Source organism: Nomascus leucogenys, unplaced genomic scaffold (assembly GCF_006542625.1).
Source record: "Nomascus leucogenys isolate Asia unplaced genomic scaffold, Asia_NLE_v1 Super-Scaffold_241, whole genome shotgun sequence".
NCBI classification, from domain to species: domain Eukaryota; kingdom Metazoa; phylum Chordata; class Mammalia; order Primates; family Hylobatidae; genus Nomascus; species Nomascus leucogenys.
In genome coordinates, this window is record NW_022095767.1 from 3,405,703 (window position 1) to 3,427,073 (window position 21,371).

At 52.8% G+C, this 21,371-nt stretch overlaps 1 protein-coding gene across 4 annotated transcripts in view; it reads left to right on the forward strand.

The window, feature by feature from the left end:
• CERS4 (ceramide synthase 4) overlaps positions 1 to 17,636 on the forward strand; it is a 50,030-nt gene extending 32,394 nt beyond the window's left edge. For 2 of the 4 annotated variants that reach the window (XM_030807757.1, XM_012509537.2), the window contains 10 exons: positions 6,427 to 6,600; positions 9,839 to 9,953; positions 10,943 to 11,061; positions 11,148 to 11,205; positions 11,550 to 11,600; positions 11,932 to 12,024; positions 12,263 to 12,391; positions 13,124 to 13,230; positions 16,914 to 17,070; positions 17,154 to 17,636. In XM_030807757.1, coding sequence (XP_030663617.1) covers positions 6,428 to 6,600; positions 9,839 to 9,953; positions 10,943 to 11,061; positions 11,148 to 11,205; positions 11,550 to 11,600; positions 11,932 to 12,024; positions 12,263 to 12,391; positions 13,124 to 13,230; positions 16,914 to 17,070; positions 17,154 to 17,333 — 1,182 coding nt within the window. In that variant the 5' untranslated portion in view covers position 6,427 and the 3' untranslated portion in view covers positions 17,334 to 17,636. Of the gene's footprint in view, positions 1 to 6,073; positions 6,601 to 9,838; positions 9,954 to 10,942; positions 11,062 to 11,147; positions 11,206 to 11,549; positions 11,601 to 11,931; positions 12,025 to 12,204; positions 12,392 to 13,123; positions 13,231 to 16,913; positions 17,071 to 17,153 lie in introns of those variants that run through there. The other 2 variants (XR_004028936.1, XM_030807756.1) reach the window with 2 other exon arrangements.
• Positions 17,637 to 21,371: the final 3,735 nt, after the last annotated feature.

Consider the following 21,371-nt stretch of genomic DNA (forward strand, 5'->3'; position numbering starts at 1 on the left):
AACTGAAATTTCATATCCTTTGACCAATCTCTTGCCAATTTCCTCTCCCAACCCTTCTCTTCTCTGGCTCCACTTTGGAAAGCATTTGGCTCTTGGGGGGCCCCACCTCTAAATGTCTCTGGAATCTATCCCCTTATCTCTACCTCATCTCAACTGGACATGCCAGAGCACCCTCTTCTGGCCTCTAAAATGCTACGCCCTGCATGGCAATCAATACCCTGAGGATCCGTGCATTATTCAGAATAGAACCAAGGGCAACGGAACCGCCACATTCCCCTGGTGGGAGTGTAAAATGGTGCAGTCTCACCCTGGAAAGCAGTTTGCCCACCTCGGCCTCCCAAAGTGCTGGGATTACAGGGGTAAGCCGCCACGCCCAGCTGCCCCCTAGGCTGGTCTTGAACTCTTGGCTTTGGCCGGGTGCAGTGGCTCACGCCTGTAATCCCAGCACTTTGGGAGGCCGAGGGGGGCGGATCACGAGGTCAGGAGATCAAGACCTTCCTGGCTAACACGGTGAAACCCCGTCTCTACTAAAAATACAAAAAATTAGACGGGTGTGTTGGCGGGCACCTGTAGTCCCAGCTACTTGGGAGGCTGAGGCAGGAGAATGGCGTGAACCCGGGAGGCAGAGCTTGAAGTGAGCTGAGATCATGCCACTGCACTCCAGTCTGGGCGACAGGGCGAGACTGTCTCAAAAAAAAAAAAAAAAAAAAAAAAAAACAAGCAAAACTCTTGGCTTCAAGCAATTCTCCTGCCTCAGTCTCCCAAAGTGCTGGAATTACAGGCATGAGCCACTGCACCCAGGTCTATTTTTTATTTTATTTATATTTTTATTTTTTATTTACTCTGTTTTTGGAGGCAGGTATCACTCTGTCATTTAGGCTGGAGTGCGGTGGCATGATCACAGCTCATTGCAGCCCCGAGCTCCTGGGCTTAAGGAATCCTCCTGTTTCTGCCTCACAAGTAGCTGGGATTATGGCCACATGCCACCATGCCCGGCTAATTTTTGTATTTTGTGTAGAGACAGAGTTTCGCTATGTTGTCCAGACTGGTCTCAAACCCCTGGGCTCAAGCAATCCTCCTGCCTCAGCCTCCTAAACACTGGGGTTATGGTATTTTTATTTATTTTATTTATTTTTGAGATGGAGTCTCGCTTTGTCACCCAGGCTGGAGTGCAGTGGCACGATCTTGGCTCACTGCAGCCTCCGCCTCCCGGGTTCAAGCAATTCTCCTGCCTCAGCCTCCTGAGTAGCTGAGATTACAGGTACCCGCCACCATGCCCAGCTAATTTTTGTATTTTTAGTAGAAACGGGGTTTCACCGTGTTGGCCAGGCTGGTCTCAAACTCCTGATCTCAAGTGATCCACCCACCTTGGCCTCCCAAACTGCTGGGATTACAGGCTTGAGCCACCATGCCCGGCCTATTTTTATTTTGTAACATGGCAAGCTTATCATGAAGAACTGACAAAACTAAGCTATGATGACAAAAAAAATAAAAAAGGTGGTGGAGGGCAGGGCAAGGTGGCTCACGCCTATAATCCCAGCAATTTGGGAGGCTGAGTGAGGAGGATCGCTTGAGCCCAGGAGGTCAAGTCTGTAGTGAGCTATGATTGCACCATTGCACTCCAGCCTGGGCCACAGAGTGAGACCCTGTCTAAGGAAACAAAAACAACTGGAATGGTTGTTACCTTTGGATGACAATACATGGGTGGAGGTTGACTGGGAAGAGGTATGAGGGAAGTTTCTAGAGGAAATATTTGTGATAGGAGACTGGATTAGCCAGGTACATAGTTGTGTCCAAACTCAGTGACTATGCCCTTAAAGATGTGTGCAGGCCAGGTGCAGTGGCTCAGGCCTGTAATCCCAACACTTTGGGAGGCCAAGGCGGGAGGATCACTTGAGCCAGGAGTTTGAGACCAGCCTGGATAACATAGGGAGACCCTCTCTCTACACAAAAATTTAAAAAATTAGCCAGTCGTGGTGGTGTGTGCCTATGGTCCTGGCTCTGCAGGGGCTGACATGAAAAGACCACCCGAGTCCTGGAGGTCAAGGCTTCAGGGAGCCATGATCTCTGCACTCCAGCCTGGGTGACAGAGACCCTGTCTAAAAAAACAAAAAGTCTGCATTTCACTTGGGTAAATACTACCTTGAAAGGAAAAACCCATAAGCAAATATTGAACCCTAGTTAATGATCTGTGTGCTGACATGTGTAGGGGCGATGTGGCCTGAGGTCAGCTGCCTACTTTGAAATGCATCAGGAACAACCAGATAAACTGATGGTGGATGGAGGGATGGACGGGCAGATGCAGAGGCAGATGGGTGATGGAATAAACAGAATGGAATGCAAAGGGGAGAATCTAGTGGTGGGAATACAGGTATTCACTGTAAAATTCTTTCAACTTTTCTGTAGGTTTGAAATGTTTATTATAAAATGTTGGGGAAAGGCTGGGTGCGGTGGCTCATGGCTATAATCCCAGCACTTTGGGAGGCTGAGGTGGGCAGGGCAGATCACTTGAGGTCAGGAGTTTGAGACCAGCTTGGCCAACATAACAAAACCCCATCTCTACTAAAAATACAAAAATTAGCCAGGCGTGGTGGCACACACCTGTAATCCCAGCTACTCGGTAGGCTGAGGCATGAGAATTGCTTGAACCTGCAAGGTGGAGGTTGCAGTGAGCTGAGATCGCGCCACTGCACTCCAGGCTGGGCAGCAGAGTGAGACTCCATCTTAAAATGTTGGGGGAAATAATCCAGATTTTTCCCTGTGGCCCCCATGCCTTGCAGGCTCTATGCTGCCCCTCATCGCCTCCCTGCCCTCCCCTCCTCCCTCTCTCCCCCTTGTTCATTCTGCACCAGCCACACGGACCTCGTCACTGTTCCTCCAACATCCCAGGCATGGTGCTGCCTCAGAGCCCTTGCACCTGCTGCCTGTTTGTCTAGAAAGCCCCTCCCCCAGCCCCACCTTCTTGTGTGCAAACCCACAACCTTCTCATCTTTTTTTTTTTCCTCAAACATAGGGTCTTGCTCTGTCCCCCAGACTGGAGTACAGTGGTGTGATCCTAGCTCCCTGCAGTCTTGAACTCCTGGGCTCAAGTCGTACTCCCACCTCAGCTTCCTGAATAGCTAGAACTACAGATACGTGCCACCACACCTGACTACTTTTTAAATGTTTTGTAGAGACAGGGTCTTGCTATGTTGCCCAGGCTGGTCTTGAACTCCTGAGCTCAGGTGATCCACCTGCCTCAGCCTCCCAAAGTGTTGGGATTACAGGCATGAGCCACAGAGCCTGGCCTGACCTCCGCATCTTTTTTTTTTTTTTTTTTTAAGATGGAGTCTCGCTCTGTCACCCAGTCTGGAGTGCAGTGGTATGATCTCGACTCACTGCAACCTCCGCCTCCCAGGTTCAAGTGATTCTCCTGCCTCAGCCTCCCAAGTAGCTGGGGTTACAGGCATGCGCCACCACACCTGGCTGATTTTTGTATTTTTAGTAGAGATGAGGTTTCACCATGTGGGCCAGGCTGGTCTTGAACTCCTGACCTCAGGTGATCCACCCACTTCAGCCTCCCAACGTGTTGGGATTACAGGCGTGAGCCACCGCACCTGGCCTGACCTCCTCATCTTTAAGTCCCAGCTCAGATGGCACCTCCTTAGAGAGCCTCTCCTTGATCACATTTAAAATCACGCCACTCTGTTTTCTACCCGGCCCGTTACACTTTGGCATCTCATTCATTTATGAATCTGTTTACTTGTTTATTGGCTGCCTTCTCTGTTGGTCTGTGAGCTGGGCAGGAATGTGTTGGCTTTATTCCCCCGCTGTGTCGCCAAGGCCCAGCCCTCACCTGACATGTACAAGTCAATTGGAGAACATCTCTTGCCTGGATGGATGGATGGATGGATGGACGGACGGACGGACGGACAGACGGATAGATGCAAGGACAGACGGATAAATGGATGGATGGAAGGGGGAAATGGATAGATGGAAGAATAGATGGACAGAAGGATGGGTGGGTGGAAGGACACACAGGTGAGTGATGGATGATGAGTGGACAGACAGATGTTTAGATGGGTGGACAGATAGATGGATGATGGATGGATGATAGATGGATGATGGGTAGATGGACAGATTTTTGTATCGGTGGAGATGTGGGGATGGATGATGGTGGGTGGACAGATCTTTGGATGGGTGGATGGATGATGGGTGGGTGACAGATCTTTGGATGGGTGGACAGAGGGATGGATGAATGATGGGTAGATGGACGGTGGGTGGACAGATGTTTGGATGGGTGGACAGGTGGATGGATGATGAGTAGATGGATGGACAGATGTTTTGATGGACGAACATATGGATGGTGGATGGACGGATGTTTGGATGGGTGGACGGATGGATGATGGGTAGATGGATGAGTGGATAGGTGGATGATGAATAATGGGCGGATGGACAGATGTTTTGATGGACGAACAGATGGATGATGGTGGATGATGGGTGGGTGGACAGATGGATGATGGGTGGATGGACAGATGTTTTGATGGATTAACAGATGGATGATGGGTGGGTGGATGATGGGTGGGTGGGCAGATGTTTGGATGGGTGGATGGATGATGGGTGGGGGTGGACAGATGTTTGGATGGGCGGACAGACGGATGGATAGGTAGATAGATGGACAGGGGGATGGGTGGACAGACGAATGAACAAACTTTCTGAGTGGGAACCACTGTGGTAGGCTGGACCCTTGGCTCAAGATCTCAGGAAAGGGAGCAGCTGTTTGGCCTCCTCAAGCAGGCTGGGACATGCTGGCCGGAGCTGCCCCACCTCGACCGCCACTCCATTATCCGGCAAGCTCAGTTATGCAGTAGGCTCTCTTACCCTCTCACTTTGTGGGCTCTGGGATAGCAAGAGAGACCTCTGAAATTCCCACCTAGAGAGGAGTCTACCTTCCAAAGATGGACAAGAAAGGAACTCTGGATTTTTTTTTCTTTTTTTTTTGAGACAGAGTCTTGCTCTGTCACCCAGGCTGGAGTGCAGTGGCGTGATCTCTGCTCACTGCAACCTCTGCCTCCTGGGTTCAAGCAATTCTCTGCCTCAGCCTCCTGAGTAGCTGGGATTACAGGCGCACGCCACCATGCCTGGCTCATTTTTGTATTTAGTAGAGACAGGGTTTCACCATATTGGCCAGGCTGGTCTTGAATTCCTGACCTCGTGATCCACCTGCCTTGGCCTCCCAAAGTGCTGGGATTACAGGCAGTGAGCCACTGCGCCCGGCCTCTGGATTTCTTTAAATCCTTCATCTTTGGGGGCTGCTTCAGAGGCAGCTTCCTGCAGTGGAAAGAAACCTTCCTGGACATTTGAGGACTCAAGTTTTTTTTTGAGACAGTTTTTCTGTATTGCCCAAGCCGGAGTGCAGTGACATGATCTCGGCTCACTGCAAACTACTCCTCCCGGGTTCAAGCAATTCTCCTGCCTCAGCCTCCCAAGTAGCTGGGATTATAGGCGCCTGCCACCATGCCTGGCTAATTTTTGTATTTTTAGTAAAGATGGAGTTTTGCCACGTTGGCCAGGCTGGTCTCAAACTCCTGACCTGAAGTGATCTGCCCACCTCAGCCTCCCACAGTGTTGGGATTACAGGCATGAGCCATGGTGCCCGGCCACGACTCAAGTTTCTGACCCCAAGCAGCCATTCCCTTGACTTCTGGCTACCATCTTGGCATCAGTTAAGTGCAGAGTGATAACTACCATTTTGGGCTGTGTTATTACTCTTGTTAAAGAGCAGTAGGCCAAGCATTTTAGGTTGAGAATCCTGGGTATTACTGTCTGTTTTTTCGTTTTGTTTTTGAGATGGAGTCTTGTTCTGTCACCCAGGCTGGAGTGCAGTGGCACGATCTCGGCTCACTGCAACCTCCGCCTCCCAGGTTCAAGCGATTCTCCTGCCTCAGCCTTCTGAGTAGCTGGGATTACAGGCATGTGCCACCATGCCCGGCTCATTTTTGTATTTTTAGTAGAGACAGGGTTTCACCACGTTGGTCGGGCTGGTCTTGAATTCCTGGCCTCATGATCCACCCACCTTGGCCTCCCGAAGTGCTGGGATTACAGGCGTGAGCAACTGCGCCCGGCCTACTAATCTGTTTTACAGATGAACTTGAGGTTCAGAGAGGTCAAGTCATTTGCCTGAGGACACACAGCCCAACTCTGCCTTTAACACTGACCAGGCAATGGAGTGGGAGTGATGAGAATGAAGTGGTGGCTCTTCTGGGGCCAGAGGACAGTTCCAAAGTCCCAGGCAAGGGGAGTTCCATCTTCCAGTCCCGCCTCCTGGTTGTCAGCTGCGCTGATAGGGGCCCAAGTAGGAGTTCTGAGGCTCCAGCCTCTCAGGCCCCACTTGCCCCACCGATTCTGCTTGCAGACCTTCCAGCTAACTGGAACCTGTGTCCACAGAATGCTGTCCAGTTTCAACGAGTGGTTTTGGCAGGACAGGTTCTGGTTACCACCCAATGTCACATGGACAGAGCTGGAAGACCGGGATGGCCGTGTCTACCCCCACCCCCAGGACTTGCTGGCAGCCCTGCCCCTGGCGCTGGTCCTCCTGGCCATGCGCCTCGCCTTTGAGAGGTGAGTGTCTGCCCTGCCGCGACTCATTGCCCACGCAGTCTCTCCAGTATGTGCTCGTGCCCTGTGTGCAATTTGCCACTGCAGCATGTCCCGAGTGGAAGCTGGCTTTGCACCAAAGCACTTTCCCTGGCTCCAGCCTGCCCCCAGCCGCCACCACCCACACTTCTGGCCTCTGCTTGCTGGTTTATAGGAACACCGCCCGCAGCTCAGGGCTGGGTATGCCAGCATCTTCATAAAACAGGGATGGGAGGCCGGGCACGGTGGCTCACGCCTGTAATCCCAGCACTTTGAGAGGCTGAGGCAGGTGGATCACTTGAGGTCAGGAGTTCGAGACCAGCCTGGTCAACATGGTGAAACCCTATCTCTGCTAAAAATACAAAAATTAGCCAGGCGCACACCTGTAATCCCAACTACTCGGGAGGCTGAGGCAGGAGAATCACCTGAACCTGGGAAGTGGAGGTTGCAGTGAGCCAAGATTGTGCCACTGCACTCTAGCCTGGGCAACAGAGCGGGACTCCATCAAAAAAAACAACAACAAAAAAAACAAAAGACAAATGTGAGCTGGTGTGTTATCCCATCCCAAAGGCATTCCAGGGCCTCTTTGAAGGACAGTGGGGTGGGTAGAGGATTTTCCAGTTTCAAATGCAGGGGTTTTAGCCCTTTAAAAAAAAAAAAAAATTGAATCTAGGCCAGGCGTGGTAGCTGATGCCTGTAATGTCAGCAATTTGGGAGGCCGAGGTGGGTGGATCGCTTGAGTCCAGGAGTTCGAGATCAGACTGCACAACATGGTGGAACCTCATCTCTATTAAAAAAAATACAAAAATTAGGCTGGGTGCAGTGGCTCACGCCTGTAATCCCAGCACTTTGGGAGGCCGAGGTGGGTGGATCATGAGGTCAGTTGTTCAAGACCAGCCCAACCAACATGGTGAAACCCTGTCTCTACTAAAAGTACAAAAAATTAGTTAGGTGTGGTGGCACATGCATGTAGTCCCAGCTACTCAGAAGGCTGAGGCAGGAGAATTGCTTGAACCCAGGAGACAGAGGTTGCAGTGAGCCGAGATCATGCCACTGCACTCCAGCCTGGGTGACGAGCAAAACTCCATCTCAAAAAAAAAAAAAAAAAAGAACAAAAGCCTCAGCCCCACCAGTAGCTGGGACTACAGGCATGCCACCACGACTGGCTAACTTTTTTTTGAGACAGAGGAGTCTTGCTGTCACCTTGGCTGGAGTGCAGTGGCACGATCTCAGTTCACTGCAACCTCTGCCTCCCAAGTTCAAGCGATTCTCCTACCTCAGCCTCACAAGTAACTGGGATTACAGGTATGTGCCACCACACCTGACTAATTTTTGTATTTTTAATAGAAACGGGGTTTTGCCATGTTGGCCAGGCTGGTCTCAAACTCCTGACGTCAGGTGATCCACCCGCCTTGGCCTCCCAAAGTGCTGGGATTACAGGCAAGTGACACCACAACCCAGCTAAATTTTGTATTTTTAGTAGAGACAAGGTCTCACCATGTTGCCCAGGCTGGTCTTGAACTCCTGAGTTCAAGCGATCCTCCCACCCTCCACTTCCAAAAGGAAACCCTGCCTCTTAAAAACAAAAACCAGAATCCTGAGTTCAAATTTCAGGTCTTTCGCCTGCTCACAGTGTCACCTTGGGCATGTCTCTGACCCTCTGAGCCTGTTTACCCATTAGAACAATAGGGACTGAGTTAGGGTTAGGCGATCCATTGTATCACATGGACTTGGCCCCATGCTTAGCAGATAGTAAGCGCTCATTCTCTCAGCATCATGATTTAGTCTGCAGTGAGTTCCTTACTAGGTTGCTCTGAGCCTTTCCCCAACTGAGGGATGATGTTGGGAGGGATGGTGGATATAAAATTCGGTCCCCACTTGTGGTGTTGGCGCGCCCTCTTGTGGGCAATGTGGTGATTGACCAGGGTCCCTGATCTCCAAGTCTCTACCCGGGAATGGGGGATGCTGGGAGGAGGGGCTTGGAGCGGGAAGAGCCCCTGCCCCTGCCCGTGGGGAGCCCCTAGACTGGCGGGGGGTCAGACCAGGACCCAGGCCACAGTGAGACAGGCAGTGAAGAGACTCTTGTCCCTGGTTTGGGATTGCGCAAAGGTACCTGGGTATCCCAAGAGTTGGTCTGCACACCCTTCCTCACCCTGCAGACAAATCAAAGGTACAGCTGCTTTTTTTTTTTTTTTTTTCTTTTTGAGACGGAGTCTCGCTCTGTCGCCCAGGCTGGAGTGCAGTGGCACGATCTCGGCTCACTGCAAGCTCCGCCTCCCGGGTTCACGCCATTCTCCTGCCTCAGCCTCTCCGAGTAGCTGGGACTACAGGCGCCCGCCACCACGCCCCGCTAATTTTTTTTGCATTTTTAGTAGAGACGGGGTTTCACCGTGGTCTCGATCTCCTGATCCCGTGATTCGCCCTCCTCGGCCTCCCAAAGTGCTGGGATTACAAGCGTGAGCCACCGCGCCTGGCCCGATTTTGTATTTTTAGTAGAGACAGGGTTTCACCATATTGGTCAGGCTGGTCTCAAACTTCTGACCTCACGTGATCCGCCCACCTCAGCCTCCCAAAGCGCTGGGATAACAGGCATGAACCAGCTGCCTTTCTTATGTTTGGTCTAACGCAGCAGCCAGGCTACCCCTCCAGGGCCCCAGGGGATGAGGCCAGGAATAAGTGGAAAATCGAGTCCTGCCCCACGAGCCTTTCTAACTCGGGGCCTCCGAACCCTCTGATCAGATGGAGAAGAAGGACTCCAAGTCTTAGGCCGGGCGCGGTGGCTCACGACTGTAATCCCAGCACTCTGGGAGGCCGAGGTGGGCAGATCAGGAGGTCAGGAGATCGAGACCATCCTGGCTAACACAGTGAAACTCCGTCTCGACTAAAAAATACAAAAAATTAGCCGGGCGTAGTGGCGGGTGCCTGTAGTCCCAGCTACTCGGGAGGCTGAGGCAGGAGAATGGCGTAAACCTGAGAGGCAGAGCTTGCAGTGAGCCGAGATCGCGCCACTACACTCCAGCACTCCAGCCTGGGCAACAGAGCAAGACTCCATCTCAAAAAAAAAAAAAAAAAAAACAACTCAGTCTTACACACCCTGCCATGTGCCAGCTGTGCTCTCTGAGCCTGTAACTTTGCCCCTCCAAGACTTGGTTTTCCCGCCGATAGCATGTCTGCGCCCTGTCTCTTCACCTGGGCTGATAGGCTGTGTCTCCTTTGCACCCAGATTCATTGGCCTGCCCCTGAGCCGGTGGCTGGGTGTGAGGGATCAGACCAGGAGGCAGGTGAAGCCCAACGCCACGCTGGAGAAACACTTCCTCACAGGACACAGGCCCAAGGAGGTGAGAGCCCCCCATGCCGTCCAACCGGCACTACTGCCCTGGGGGTGGGGCCTGCGGGTGGTGTGTGACCCATTTGTTGGGGCAGGAGAAGCCAAGGTGGCTACAGGCACCCCTCCAATGCCCCTACTTTCCACTCTTCATCCCCAATTCCCTGGGAAATGGCCCTGTCCCCCAGCCTCCCTGGGAAACGAGGCCCCACCCCTCCCAGCCTCCCTGGGAAATGAGGCCCCACCCCTCCCAGCCTCCCTGGGAGATGAGGACCCGCCCTTCCCAGCCTCCTTGGGAGATGGGGCCCCTCCCCTCCCAGGCTCCCTGGGCCTCAGTGGGCACAGTTGCACAATAGACAGATTCTAGGAGGGTGAGAGTAGTTGCTTGCTCTCCTATCCTGGGGAGGAATGGAAGGTCTGAGCTGGTAGAGAATGGAGTAACAGAAGTAGCCCTGTGACCCTCCCTCCATTCTTGTCTCTGGTGTAGCTGCCCTCTGGACAGGGTCTGTGCTGTGGAGGCGTGGCTGCGTCCTGAGTGGGGTGGAGAATGGTGAAGACCACATACCCTAGGGGTGACAGGGCAGCTTCTGCAAAGCTAGACGGGATTCTCCTTTTACTTGTCAATTTCCCTCTTCAGGTAGGGCTTGGGGCTGGGGCAAGGTCTCAACTGCCTGCCTAGGTTGGAGGTGAGAACTGACCGTTCTGGAGGGATGCAGGGAAGCCTATCTGGGGGTAGGGGATGCTGCACGCCAGCATCTTAATCCCATCCCCATCAGTGACTTGCCTGCCCTATGAACAGGATTTGCTTCTCTTAGGGCCCAAGTGTTCTGCAGGGCCCCACGCTGGGACTCCCAACACTGCCTCTCCATATAGACATGGTCACCGTGTAGGCAAGACGTGGGGCTGCAGTGGAGGAGAGGGCAGAGCCAAGTCCTGTCTGGGGACATGGGGTAAGCCACCACAGGGCCTCTGTGACCCTTGTCCCCATCACCCCCTCCCCAGCCCCAGCTGTCCCTCCTGGCCGCCCAGTGTGGTCTCACGCTCCGGCAGACCCAACGATGGTTCCGGAGACGCCGGAACCAGGATCGACCCCAGCTGACCAAGAAGTTCTGTGAGGCCAGGTAAGCCCAGGATGGGGCTTCTGGGGTGCAGGGAAGCGCAGGGTGGGGGGTGTCTGCTGTTTTCACAGCTCCCTCCCCATCCACAGCTGGAGGTTTCTCTTCTACCTGTCCTCCTTTGTGGGCGGCCTCTCAGTCCTGTACCACGTGAGTATACCCGAGTATAGCTGACTGCTCACCTGGCCTGGATCTGGCGGGAGGGGGGTGTGTGGAGTGGTGCAGCCAGACAGAGGGGAAAACGTGCAGCTGAGGAGCGCGAGAGCTTGGCAAGATGGTGGTGAATGTTCACTCAACAGGTATTTGGATTTACCATGCACCAAAAGTTGGGGTTCTGCAGTGAATGAGCCCTCCAGTCCAGAGTGAGAGGCAGGAAAAAGCAGGGCTGGGTGAAGGTAGCATCTATCTGTGGAAAGAGCCCCAAAGAGGCTGCAGACCCAGGGTGGGAGGCTGGATTCTCACCTCCGCACAGCCTGACACCCGTTTCCCTGCAGGAGTCATGGCTGTGGGCACCAGTAATGTGCTGGGACAATTACCCAAACCAGGTGAGTAGCAGAGAGTGTGAATGCTTGGAGGGTAAGGGCGATGATCACAGTTGCTGCAGCCATGGGCATGGGACCTGAACCCTGACACTACACCGTCATTCCCCACTGAGTCCCACACTCTTTGATTCCTCTGGGGAATAGAGAAGGGCCAGAAAACTCCAAGCAGGAGCTTCCACCAAACCACTGCCCTTGATTACCTCCAGGGATGGGGAGCTCACTCATTGGGATTCAAGTATCCTGGTTTTGAGCGAAGGGAGTGGGCCCCAAGCCATATCCCTGCCCGATCGGAGCCTTCGCTCCCCACAGCTAACCTTGTCCTGCCCTGCTGCAGACTCTGAAGCCATCCCTGTACTGGTGGTACCTCTTGGAGCTGGGTTTCTACCTCTCACTGCTAATCAGGCTGCCATTTGATGTCAAGCGCAAGGTGAGGCCAAACAAGAGTCTGGAAGACCCAGTCTCTGGACAGGGAGCTGGGGTGCTGGGTGGTAGGGCCGCCTCACAATCACACCTTGAGTGCTCCCTGGTACCTCCTGCAGGAGATATAGAGGCCATGGGCCCAGAGGCCACACCAACCCCCTGAAAGGACCCACTTCTTGGCCCATAGGGTGGGGGACCTTCCAGCATCAAGCCTCGTCCCCACTATGACCCACCGTCTACTGCAGGATTTCAAGGAGCAGGTGATACATCACTTCGTGGCGGTCATCCTGATGACCTTCTCCTACAGCGCCAACCTGCTACGCATTGGCTCTCTGGTGCTGCTGTTACACGATTCCGCCGACTACCTGCTGGAGGTGGGCCCGGCCCCTGCCTGACCCTTCCCAGCTGCTGTACCCAGCCCTCCCAGGTGCCCAGGAGATGAAGTCCCATTTCTCCCAACCTTCCTGGGAGATGTGCCCCGCCCCTCCTGTCCTTCACGGGTGATGAGGCCCTGCCCCCTCTGTCTTCCTTGGGCAGAGGCCCCCCACCCCACCTTCTCAGCTTCCTTGGGAGATGAGGCCCCGCCCCCTCTGCCTTCCTGGGAGATAAAACCTTGCCTCTCTCAGCCTCCCTCCTTGGGGGATAAAGCTACACAGATGTATTCATTTTTTTTTTTTTGAGATGGAGTCTCACTCTCTCGCCCAGGCTAGAGTGCAATGGCACACTCTGCTCACTGCAACCTCTGCCTCTCAGGTTCAAGTGAATCTCCTGCCTCAGGTTCCCAAGAAGCTGGGATTACAGGCACTCGCCACCACGCCAGCTAACTTTTGTATTTTTAGTAGAGATGGGGTTTCACCATGTTGGCCAGGGTGGTCTCGAACTCCTGACCTCAGGTGATCTGCCCGCCTCAGCCTCCCAAAGTGCTGGGATTACAGGTGTGAGCCACCGTACCTGGCCTATATTCACATTCTTTACCTTTCCTGAAAAGGTAGGTAGTTCCTGGAAACAAGGCCCCACCCCAACTCACCTGGTCCCATCCCATAGCACCTTCTCCTTGAGACCAGGCCCCTGGTCCTGATCCCATTTCTCCCTGCTGCCCTTCTCAGGCCTGTAAGATGGTCAACTACATACAGTATCAGCAAGTGTGCGACGCCCTCTTCCTCATCTTCTCCTTGGTCTTCTTCTATACCCGACTGGTCCTCTTTCCCACCCAGTGAGTCAGCCCTCCCATGGGGGTCAGGGAGGTGGGAGGGCATGTCTGAGATTCCAGGACTGCCTCACCATTGGTATCCTGTCTCAAGGAGCTGGGGATCTTGGCTGGGAGAGTTCCAGGAGGAGGCAGGGAAGGGTGTGCCAGGCACAGGGCACAGCATATGCAAAGGCACAGAGGTGAGACAGAGAATTATAATTACTCAGCCTGCCTGGACCATGGAGTGGGAGGAGGGGTCAGGGTTGCCAGCACACCAAAGTCTGCCCAGTAAATATTTGTGGGTCCTCTCGAGTGTGCTGGGAACACAGCAGAGACCACAGTTCAAAGATCCCTGCCCTCGTGAGCAGACATTGCGTGGGTGGGAGTGGATGGTAAATGAGGCAGGTGAACTACACAGCATGCGAAGGAGAGATTTACTAACGAGAAAATAAATTCGAGGGGCCGGGCGTGGTAGCTCACTCCTGTAATCCCAGCACTTTGGGAGGCTGAGGCGGGCGGGTCACTTGAGGTCAGGAGTTCCAGACCAGCCTGGCCAATGTAGTGAAACCCCATCTCTACTAAAAATACAAAAGTTAGGCTGGCCACAGTGGCTCACCCCTATAATCCCAACACTTTGGGAGGCCGAGGCAGGCAGATCACAAGCTCAGGAGTTTGAGACCAGCCTGGCCAACCTGGTGAAACCCTGTCTCTACTAAAAAATTAGCCAGACGTGATGGTGCATGCCTGTAATCCCAGCTACTCAGGAGGCTGAGGCAGGAGGATCACTTAAATCCAGAAGGCAGAGGCTACAGTGAATCAAGATTGTACCACTGTACTCCAGCCTGGGTGACAGAGGGAGACTTCGTCTTAAATAAAATTGGCCAGGTGTGATGGCTCACGCCTGTCATCCCAGCACTTTCGGAGGCCGAGGTGGCTGGATCACCTGAGGTCAGGAGTTTGAGAGCACTCTGGCCAACACAGAGAAACCCCATCTCTACTAAAAACACAATAATTAGCTGGGCATGGTGGCACACGCCCGTAATTCTAGCTACTCAGGAGGCTAAGGCAGGAGAATCACTTGAACCCAGGAGGCGGAGGTTGCAGTGAGCTGAGATCACACCACTGCACTCCAGCCTGGGCGACAGAGCAAGACTCCGTCTCTAAATAAAAAAAAAAAGTCAGGAAGGGAGCAGGAAGTATGGGAGGGGTGGGTAGTTGGAATTAGAATGGCAGGGAATGCCTCACTGACAGCGTTTGTACAGAGAGATGGGAGGGAGGTGAGGGACAGAACCACGTTGATCAGAGGGGGAAGAGCGTTCCAGGAAGAGAGAATAGCATGTGCAAAGTCCCTGAGGCAAGTCCCGGGCATGTTTGTTAGGGGAAGAGCGAGGAGGCCTGTGTGGCTGGAGCAGAGTGGGTGAGGAAGAGTGTAGGGAGGGGATGGGGCAGGCCGTGCAGGTCCTTGAGGGCTGTGGGCAGGACTTTGGCTCTGACCCCGGGGGAGATGGGAACCATGGAGGTTACAAGCAGAGGAGGGATTCAATCTGACCTAGGTGTTCTGGGTGCCCTCTGGCAGCTGCAGGAGAAACATCATGTGAAGTGTGGGCAGGAGTGAGGGGACCCAGAGTAGGTGAGAGAAGTGGCCAGACTCAAGGGGATGCCTCTGGGATCAGGAGATGGGAACAATCACAGAAGGAACTGCTCGAGGCAGCAGGAGCTCAGCCCTGCTGGGTTTGAGGGGTCTGTGGCCTCAGAGGAGACATGGAGAAGGCAGTGGGCATGCCAGTCTGGGCTTCTGGGGAGAGAGGTAATGTAGGAGTTGCCAGTCCATGGCTGGTATTTGCAGCCAGCAGCCTGGATGGCATCACCTAGGGAGCAGGTACGGACAGAGAGGCTCACTCCTCGGGCTCCCTGATGTTTGCAGGTCGAGAGAGGAACAGGGCCCATGAAGCATGAGTCAGATTACATCCCTCCTCTGGCTACAACCCTCCATGGCTCCCACCTGTCTTGGTTTCAAGACCTGAGGAGATTAGGCAGAAGTGGCTGTGAGATGGGGAGATGGTGGGGTGGGGGAGCCAGAGAGGGAAGGGGCCCAGGGAGGAGGGAGGGCTGCTGGCAATCTGTTGTACCAGCTGGTGGGGGGTACAGGGCTGAGCACTGTGGAGTGAGGAAGGCGAGGTCGCTGGTCACCCTACAGCTGATTGGGGGGTAGGAGAAACACAGCAGCTTCAGCCCGTACTTTTTGAGATGGAGTCTTGCTCTGTCACCCAGACTGGAGTGCAATGGCGTGATCTCAGCCCACCACAACCTCCGCCTCCCGGGTTCAAGCAATTCTCCTGCCTCAGCCTCCTGAGTAGCTGGAATTATAGGCACGCACCACCACACCTTGCTAATTTTTGTATTTTTTTTTTTTTTTTAGTAGAGATGGGGGGTTTCACCATGTTGCCCAGGCTGGACTCGAACTTCTGACCTTGTGATCCACCCGCCTCCACTTCTTAAAGTGCTGGGATTACAGGCGTGAGCCACTGCACCCAGCCCAGCCAGTACTTTCAAGGAATTCCAAGGAAAAAAAAAATAAGCCTACAGGGAAAAGAAATAAGTTGGTGGCCAGAGGGGCAGAATAAAGAGTGAGCTTTTTGTTTTTTTCTTTCTTGTGTGAAATAACAGTGGGGTTGGCGTTGATGATAAAGAACCAGCAGGAAGGCCGGGTGCGGTGGCTCACGCCTGTAATCCCAGCACTTTAGGAGGCTTAGGCGGACAGATCACTTGAGGTCAGGAGTTCGAGACCAGCCTGGCCAACATGGCAAAAATCACCTCTCTACTAAAAATACAAAAATTAGCCGGGCGTGGTGGCAGGCGCCTATAATCCCAGCTACTTGGGAGGCTGAGGCAGGAGAATCGCTGGAACCCGGGAAGCGGAGGTTGCAGTGAGCGGAGATCGCGCCATTGCACTCCAGTCTGGGTGGCAGAGCAAGACTCCGTCTCAAAACAAAACAAAACAAAAACAAGAACCAGAGCGGAGTTTGAGAAGAGGATGTGGTGGGAGCTGGGCTCCAGGACAGTGTCCCAGGCAACAAGCAAGGAGGAGTTTGAGGGGAGGAGCGGTGCTGGGGAACACTCTTTCCAACTGGCTTGCGTTGCACAGTAAAAATGAAGCCCCGCCCCTCCCAGCCTCCCTGGGAGACAAAGTCCCGCCTCTGTCCGGCTACCTGGGAGATGAGGCCCCACCCCTTTTATACTCCTTGGGAGATGAGGCCCCGCCCCTCTTAAACTCTGCTCCCTCTCAATCTTCCTGGGAGAGGAGGCCCCACCGCCTGCCTTCCTGAGATATGAAGCCCCTCCCCTCTGAGGTGAGTAGGCAGTTGCCTGCTGATGAGGGGGAGGTGATGGGGGTCTGAGGAGTAGAGAGAAGGTGTCAGAGTACCACCCAGGAAAGCAGCTGGGATCATAAGTACCCGCTTGGGTGAGGTTCATAGTCATGAATGGCCAGTCAGGGAGCTTATGTGTGTGTTCTGCTCATTTAGTACAAGCAAGTGAGAGGGGGCCTCCCGTGCCCAGCTCAAGAGTGTAGGTATCATGGGGTGGGGGGCACTAGGGAGCCATAGAAGGTTATGGAGCAGGGAAGGCCATGCCAGTTAGAAATTCTTAGGACTGGGGGCTACAGCGGCTGGTCAAGCCCCAGCCTCCTCCTCTCCCTCCGGCCGTAGGATCCTCTACACCACATACTACGAGTCCATCAGCAACAGGGGCCCCTTCTTCGGCTACTACTTCTTCAACGGGCTTCTGATGTTGCTGCAGCTGCTGCACGTGTTCTGGTCTTGCCTCATTCTGCGCATGCTCTATAGCTTCATGAAGAAGGGCCAGGTATGGCTGGACCGCCCCGGGGGCCCCAGCCCCAAGCTCCTCCTTCCTCCCTGCTCTGAGCTCCATCCTTCTCTGTTCCCCAGATGGAGAAGGACATTCGTAGTGATGTAGAAGAATCAGACTCCAGTGAGGAGGAGGCGGCGGCCCAGGAACCTCTGCAGCTAAAGAACGGGGCAGCTCGAGGGCCCAGGCCAGCCCCCATTGATGGCCCTCGGAGCCGGGTGGCCGGGCCTCTGACCAACAGGCACACAACGGCCACATAGCCAGGCGGGGCTGGCTGTAAGGGGCTGCCCCCAGCACCTTGGATATTTCTGGGGTGACTGGACTGGCGCCCCTGGGCCACCTTTCCGGAGACAGGGAGGGCCCCTCCCGGGGTGGACGGGGAGGGCTGATGATCTGTCTCCAGCCCCTTCCTTCTGCCCACCCACCCTTCTTCCCTCTGGGCAACTGGACAGAGCTGGGAGCCAGCAGCTGGATGCTGTGGCTGGCCAGAGACACCTCCAGACTGGGGGCTGGGGGGAGCCCCAGGCTGAAAAGGGTCCAATTAAAACATAAACAGAGCCAAATTTTCTGCCTGAGAACTTGGGTCCCTATCAAAGTTCCTTCTTCATCCCCAGAGACCCCCAGGGGAGCCAGGCCTCTACTTACATACTCCACTGATGGGATACTCACTGCCACCCAAGGATGCAGGGCCCCAGAGGCCCCAGACAGCAACAGAGCCCAGAGACCACCCCCTCCCCACACTGTCCCCAGATGAGCCCCTGACTCGCCAGCCAGCGACTCAAACAAGCCCCTCCCTCCACCCTTAGGGTACCCTTGGTCGGCTTCTTAAAGACCCCCTTGCAGACTAGCTCTGAAAGGTCAAGTCCTTTGCCCAAGCTCACACGTAGGTCGCGGACCAGGCCTGTCTCTGCAGTCCTTTCTTAAGTCTGGTAGATTGCCCACCTTTGTGGTCCCAGGAGCCTTCCTTGGGACAGTGGAGGGAGTGGGGTAAGATCCCACAGGCTTCCCAAGGGTTAGCCTGGGGAGGTCACTGTCTCTTCAAGAGCTCCAAAAATAAAGAAACGGAGGCCAGGCCCAGTAGCTCACACCTGGAATCCCAGCACTTTCGGAGGCTGAGGCAGGCAGATCACTTGAGGTCAGGAGTTCAAGACCAGACTGGGCAACATGGTAAAACTCCATCTCTACTAAAAATACAAAAACTAGCTGGGCAGGGTGATGTACACCTGTAATCGCAGTCACCTGGGAGGCTGAGGCAGGAGAATCGCTTGAACCCGGGAGGTGGAGGTTGCAGTGAGCCGAGATCACGCCACTGCACTCCAGCCTGGTCAACAGAGCAAGACTCCATCTCAGAACAAAACAAAAGCCGGGCACGGTGGCTCGCGCCTGTGATCCCGGCACTTGGGAGGCCGAGGCAGGCAGATCACGAGGTCAGGATATCTAGACCATCCTGGCTAACACAGTGAAACCCCATCTCTACTAAAAATACAAAAAAATTAGCCAAGCGTGGTGGTGGGTGCCTGTAGTCCCAGCTACTTGGGAGGCTGAGGCAGGAGAATGGCGTGAACCCGGGAGGCGGAGTTTGCAGTGAGCCGAGATCTCTCGCCACTGCACTCCAGCCTGGGGGACAGAGTGAGACTGTCTCAAACAAACAGAAATTGGACAACAAAGTACTGGAGAGAATGTAGAGGGTCAATAATCTCACATTATCAGGGGGAGTATAAATTGTTACCAATACTGGAAAACCATTCAGCATTGTGTATAATAGTTGACCTTTTATAAAGCTCAAAAGCAACCGAAATGAGATAATGTATAGGCATGAATACTTAGCTAGAACTATAATAAAATATAAACACAAAATTCAAATTAGTAAATTATCTTTGATCTGGGAAGGTAAGGGGACGGGATTCAGATAGATATCAATTACTATCACTGTTCTAGTTTTTGAAGTGAGGTGAAGTTTTTTTTTTGTTTTTTGAGATGGAGTCTCTGTCACCCAGGCTGGAATGCGTTGGTGCCATCTCGGCTCACTGCAACCTCCGCCTCCTGGGTTCAAGCGATTCTCCTGCCTCAGCCTCCCGAGTAGCTGGGACTACAGGCGTGTGCCACCACGCCCAGGTAATTTTTGTATTTTTAGTAGAGAGGTGGTTTTGTCACATTGGTCAGGCTGGTCTCCAACTCCTGACCTCAAATGATCCACCCGCCTCGGCCTCCCAAAGTGCTGGGATTACAGGCATGAGAGAGGTGAAGTTTTTGAAGTGAAGTGACACACTCATTAAATACAATTTTTAAAGGGATATGACAAGCTACAAAATGGAAGAAAATATTTGCATACGATATATCTGAAGAGGTTCTAGCATCCAGGATATATATATAACTCTTAGAACTCAACAACAACAAAAATCCTAATTTAAAAAATGGGTGGCGGGGCACGGTAGCTCATGCCTATAATCCTAGCACTTTGGGAGGCCAAGGTGGGCAGGTCACCTGAGGTCGAGAGTTAGAGACCAGCCCGGCCAACATGGTGAAACCCCATCTCTACTAAAAATACAAAAATTAGCCAGGCATGGTAGGGGGCGCCTGTAATCCCAGCTACTCGGGAGGCTGAGGCAGGAGAATCACTTGAACCTAGGAGGTGGAGGCTGCAGTAAGTCAAGATCATGCCACTGTACTCCAGCCAGGGCAACAGAGCCAGACTCCATCTCAAAAAAAAATTTTTTAAAAGGCCAAAGAGACCAGGTGTGGTGGTTCACCCCTGTAATCCCAGCACTTTGGGGTCTTAGGCAAGAGGATCAATTGAGTCCAGGAATTCAAGACCAGCCTGGGAAATACAGCAAGACTCCCGTCTCCACAAAAAAAGAAAAACAAATAGGCAAAGGACTTGAATAGAAATTTCTCAGCTGAGTGTGGTGGCTCACACCTGTAATCCCAGCACTTTGGGAGGCTGAGGCAGGTGGATCACCTGAGGTCAGGAGTTTTAAACCAGCCTGGCCAACATGGTGAAACCCTGTCTCTACTAAAAATACAAAAATTAGGCATGGTGGCATGTGCCTGTAATCCCAGCTTCTTGGGAGGCTGAGGCAGGAGAATCACTTGAACCCGGGAGGCAGAGGTTGCAGTGAGCTGAGATTGCGCCACTGCACTTCAGCCTGGGCAACAAGAGCAAGACTCCATCTAAAAGAAAGAAAAAAAAAATTTCCCAAAAAGAAATGGCCAATAAGCACATGAAAAGATATTTAACATCATTAGTCGTTAGGAAAATGCAAATCAAAACCACAATGAGAAACCACTTTACATCCACAAGAGTGGGTATAATAAAAGAAGTGTTGGCCAGGTGTGGTGGCTCATGCCTGTAATCCCAGGACTTTGGGAGGCCAAGGCAGGTAGATCACCTGAGGTCAAGAGTTCGAGACCAGCCTGACCAACATGGAGTAAACCCCTCTCTCCTAAAAATACAAAATTAGCCGGGCATGGTGGTACATGTCTGTAATCCCAGGTACTCGGGAGACTGAGGTAGGAGAATCACTTGAACCTGGGAGGCAGAGGTTGCAGGGAGCCAAGATCATGCCACTACACTCCAGCCTGGGTAACAAGAGCGAAACTCTGTCTCAAAAGTGTTGGCAAGGATGTGGAAAAAATGAAACAGCTGTGTTCACTGCTGGTAGAAATGTAAAATAATCACTGTGGAAAATCGTTTCTTGGTTCCTCAAGAAGTTAAACAGAATTAAGACTGCTGTGAGCTATGATCATGCCACTATACTCCAGCCTGAGCAACAGAGTGAGACCCTGTCTGGAGGGAAAAAAAAAAAAAAAAAAACCATAGAAACATCCCAAATGCCCAATAACAAATTGTATAAACAAACTGTAGTCCATCCATACAATGGACTATTACTCAGCCATGAAAAGGAATACAGCACTCACATATGCTACATGTGAATGAACCCTGGAAGCATTATGCTCAGTGTAAGAACCCAGACATAAAAGGTCACACATTTTATGATTCCACCTATATGAAATATCCAGAAGAGGTAAACCTATAAAAATAAAATGTATATTTATAGTTGCCGGGGGCTGCAGGGTGAAGGTGTAGGAAGAAACTGTTTAATAGGTACGGAGTTTTATCTTGCAGTGGTGAAAATGTTTTGGAACTAAAGTCATGGTTCTACAACATTGCAAATGCACTAAATGCCACTGAACTGTTCACTTTAAAATGGCTCATGTGTTATGTAAATTTCATCTTAATAAATGCACGAAGAAAGGGATTTGTATAAATCAACCATAGTATCTCATGAAACAAGGAT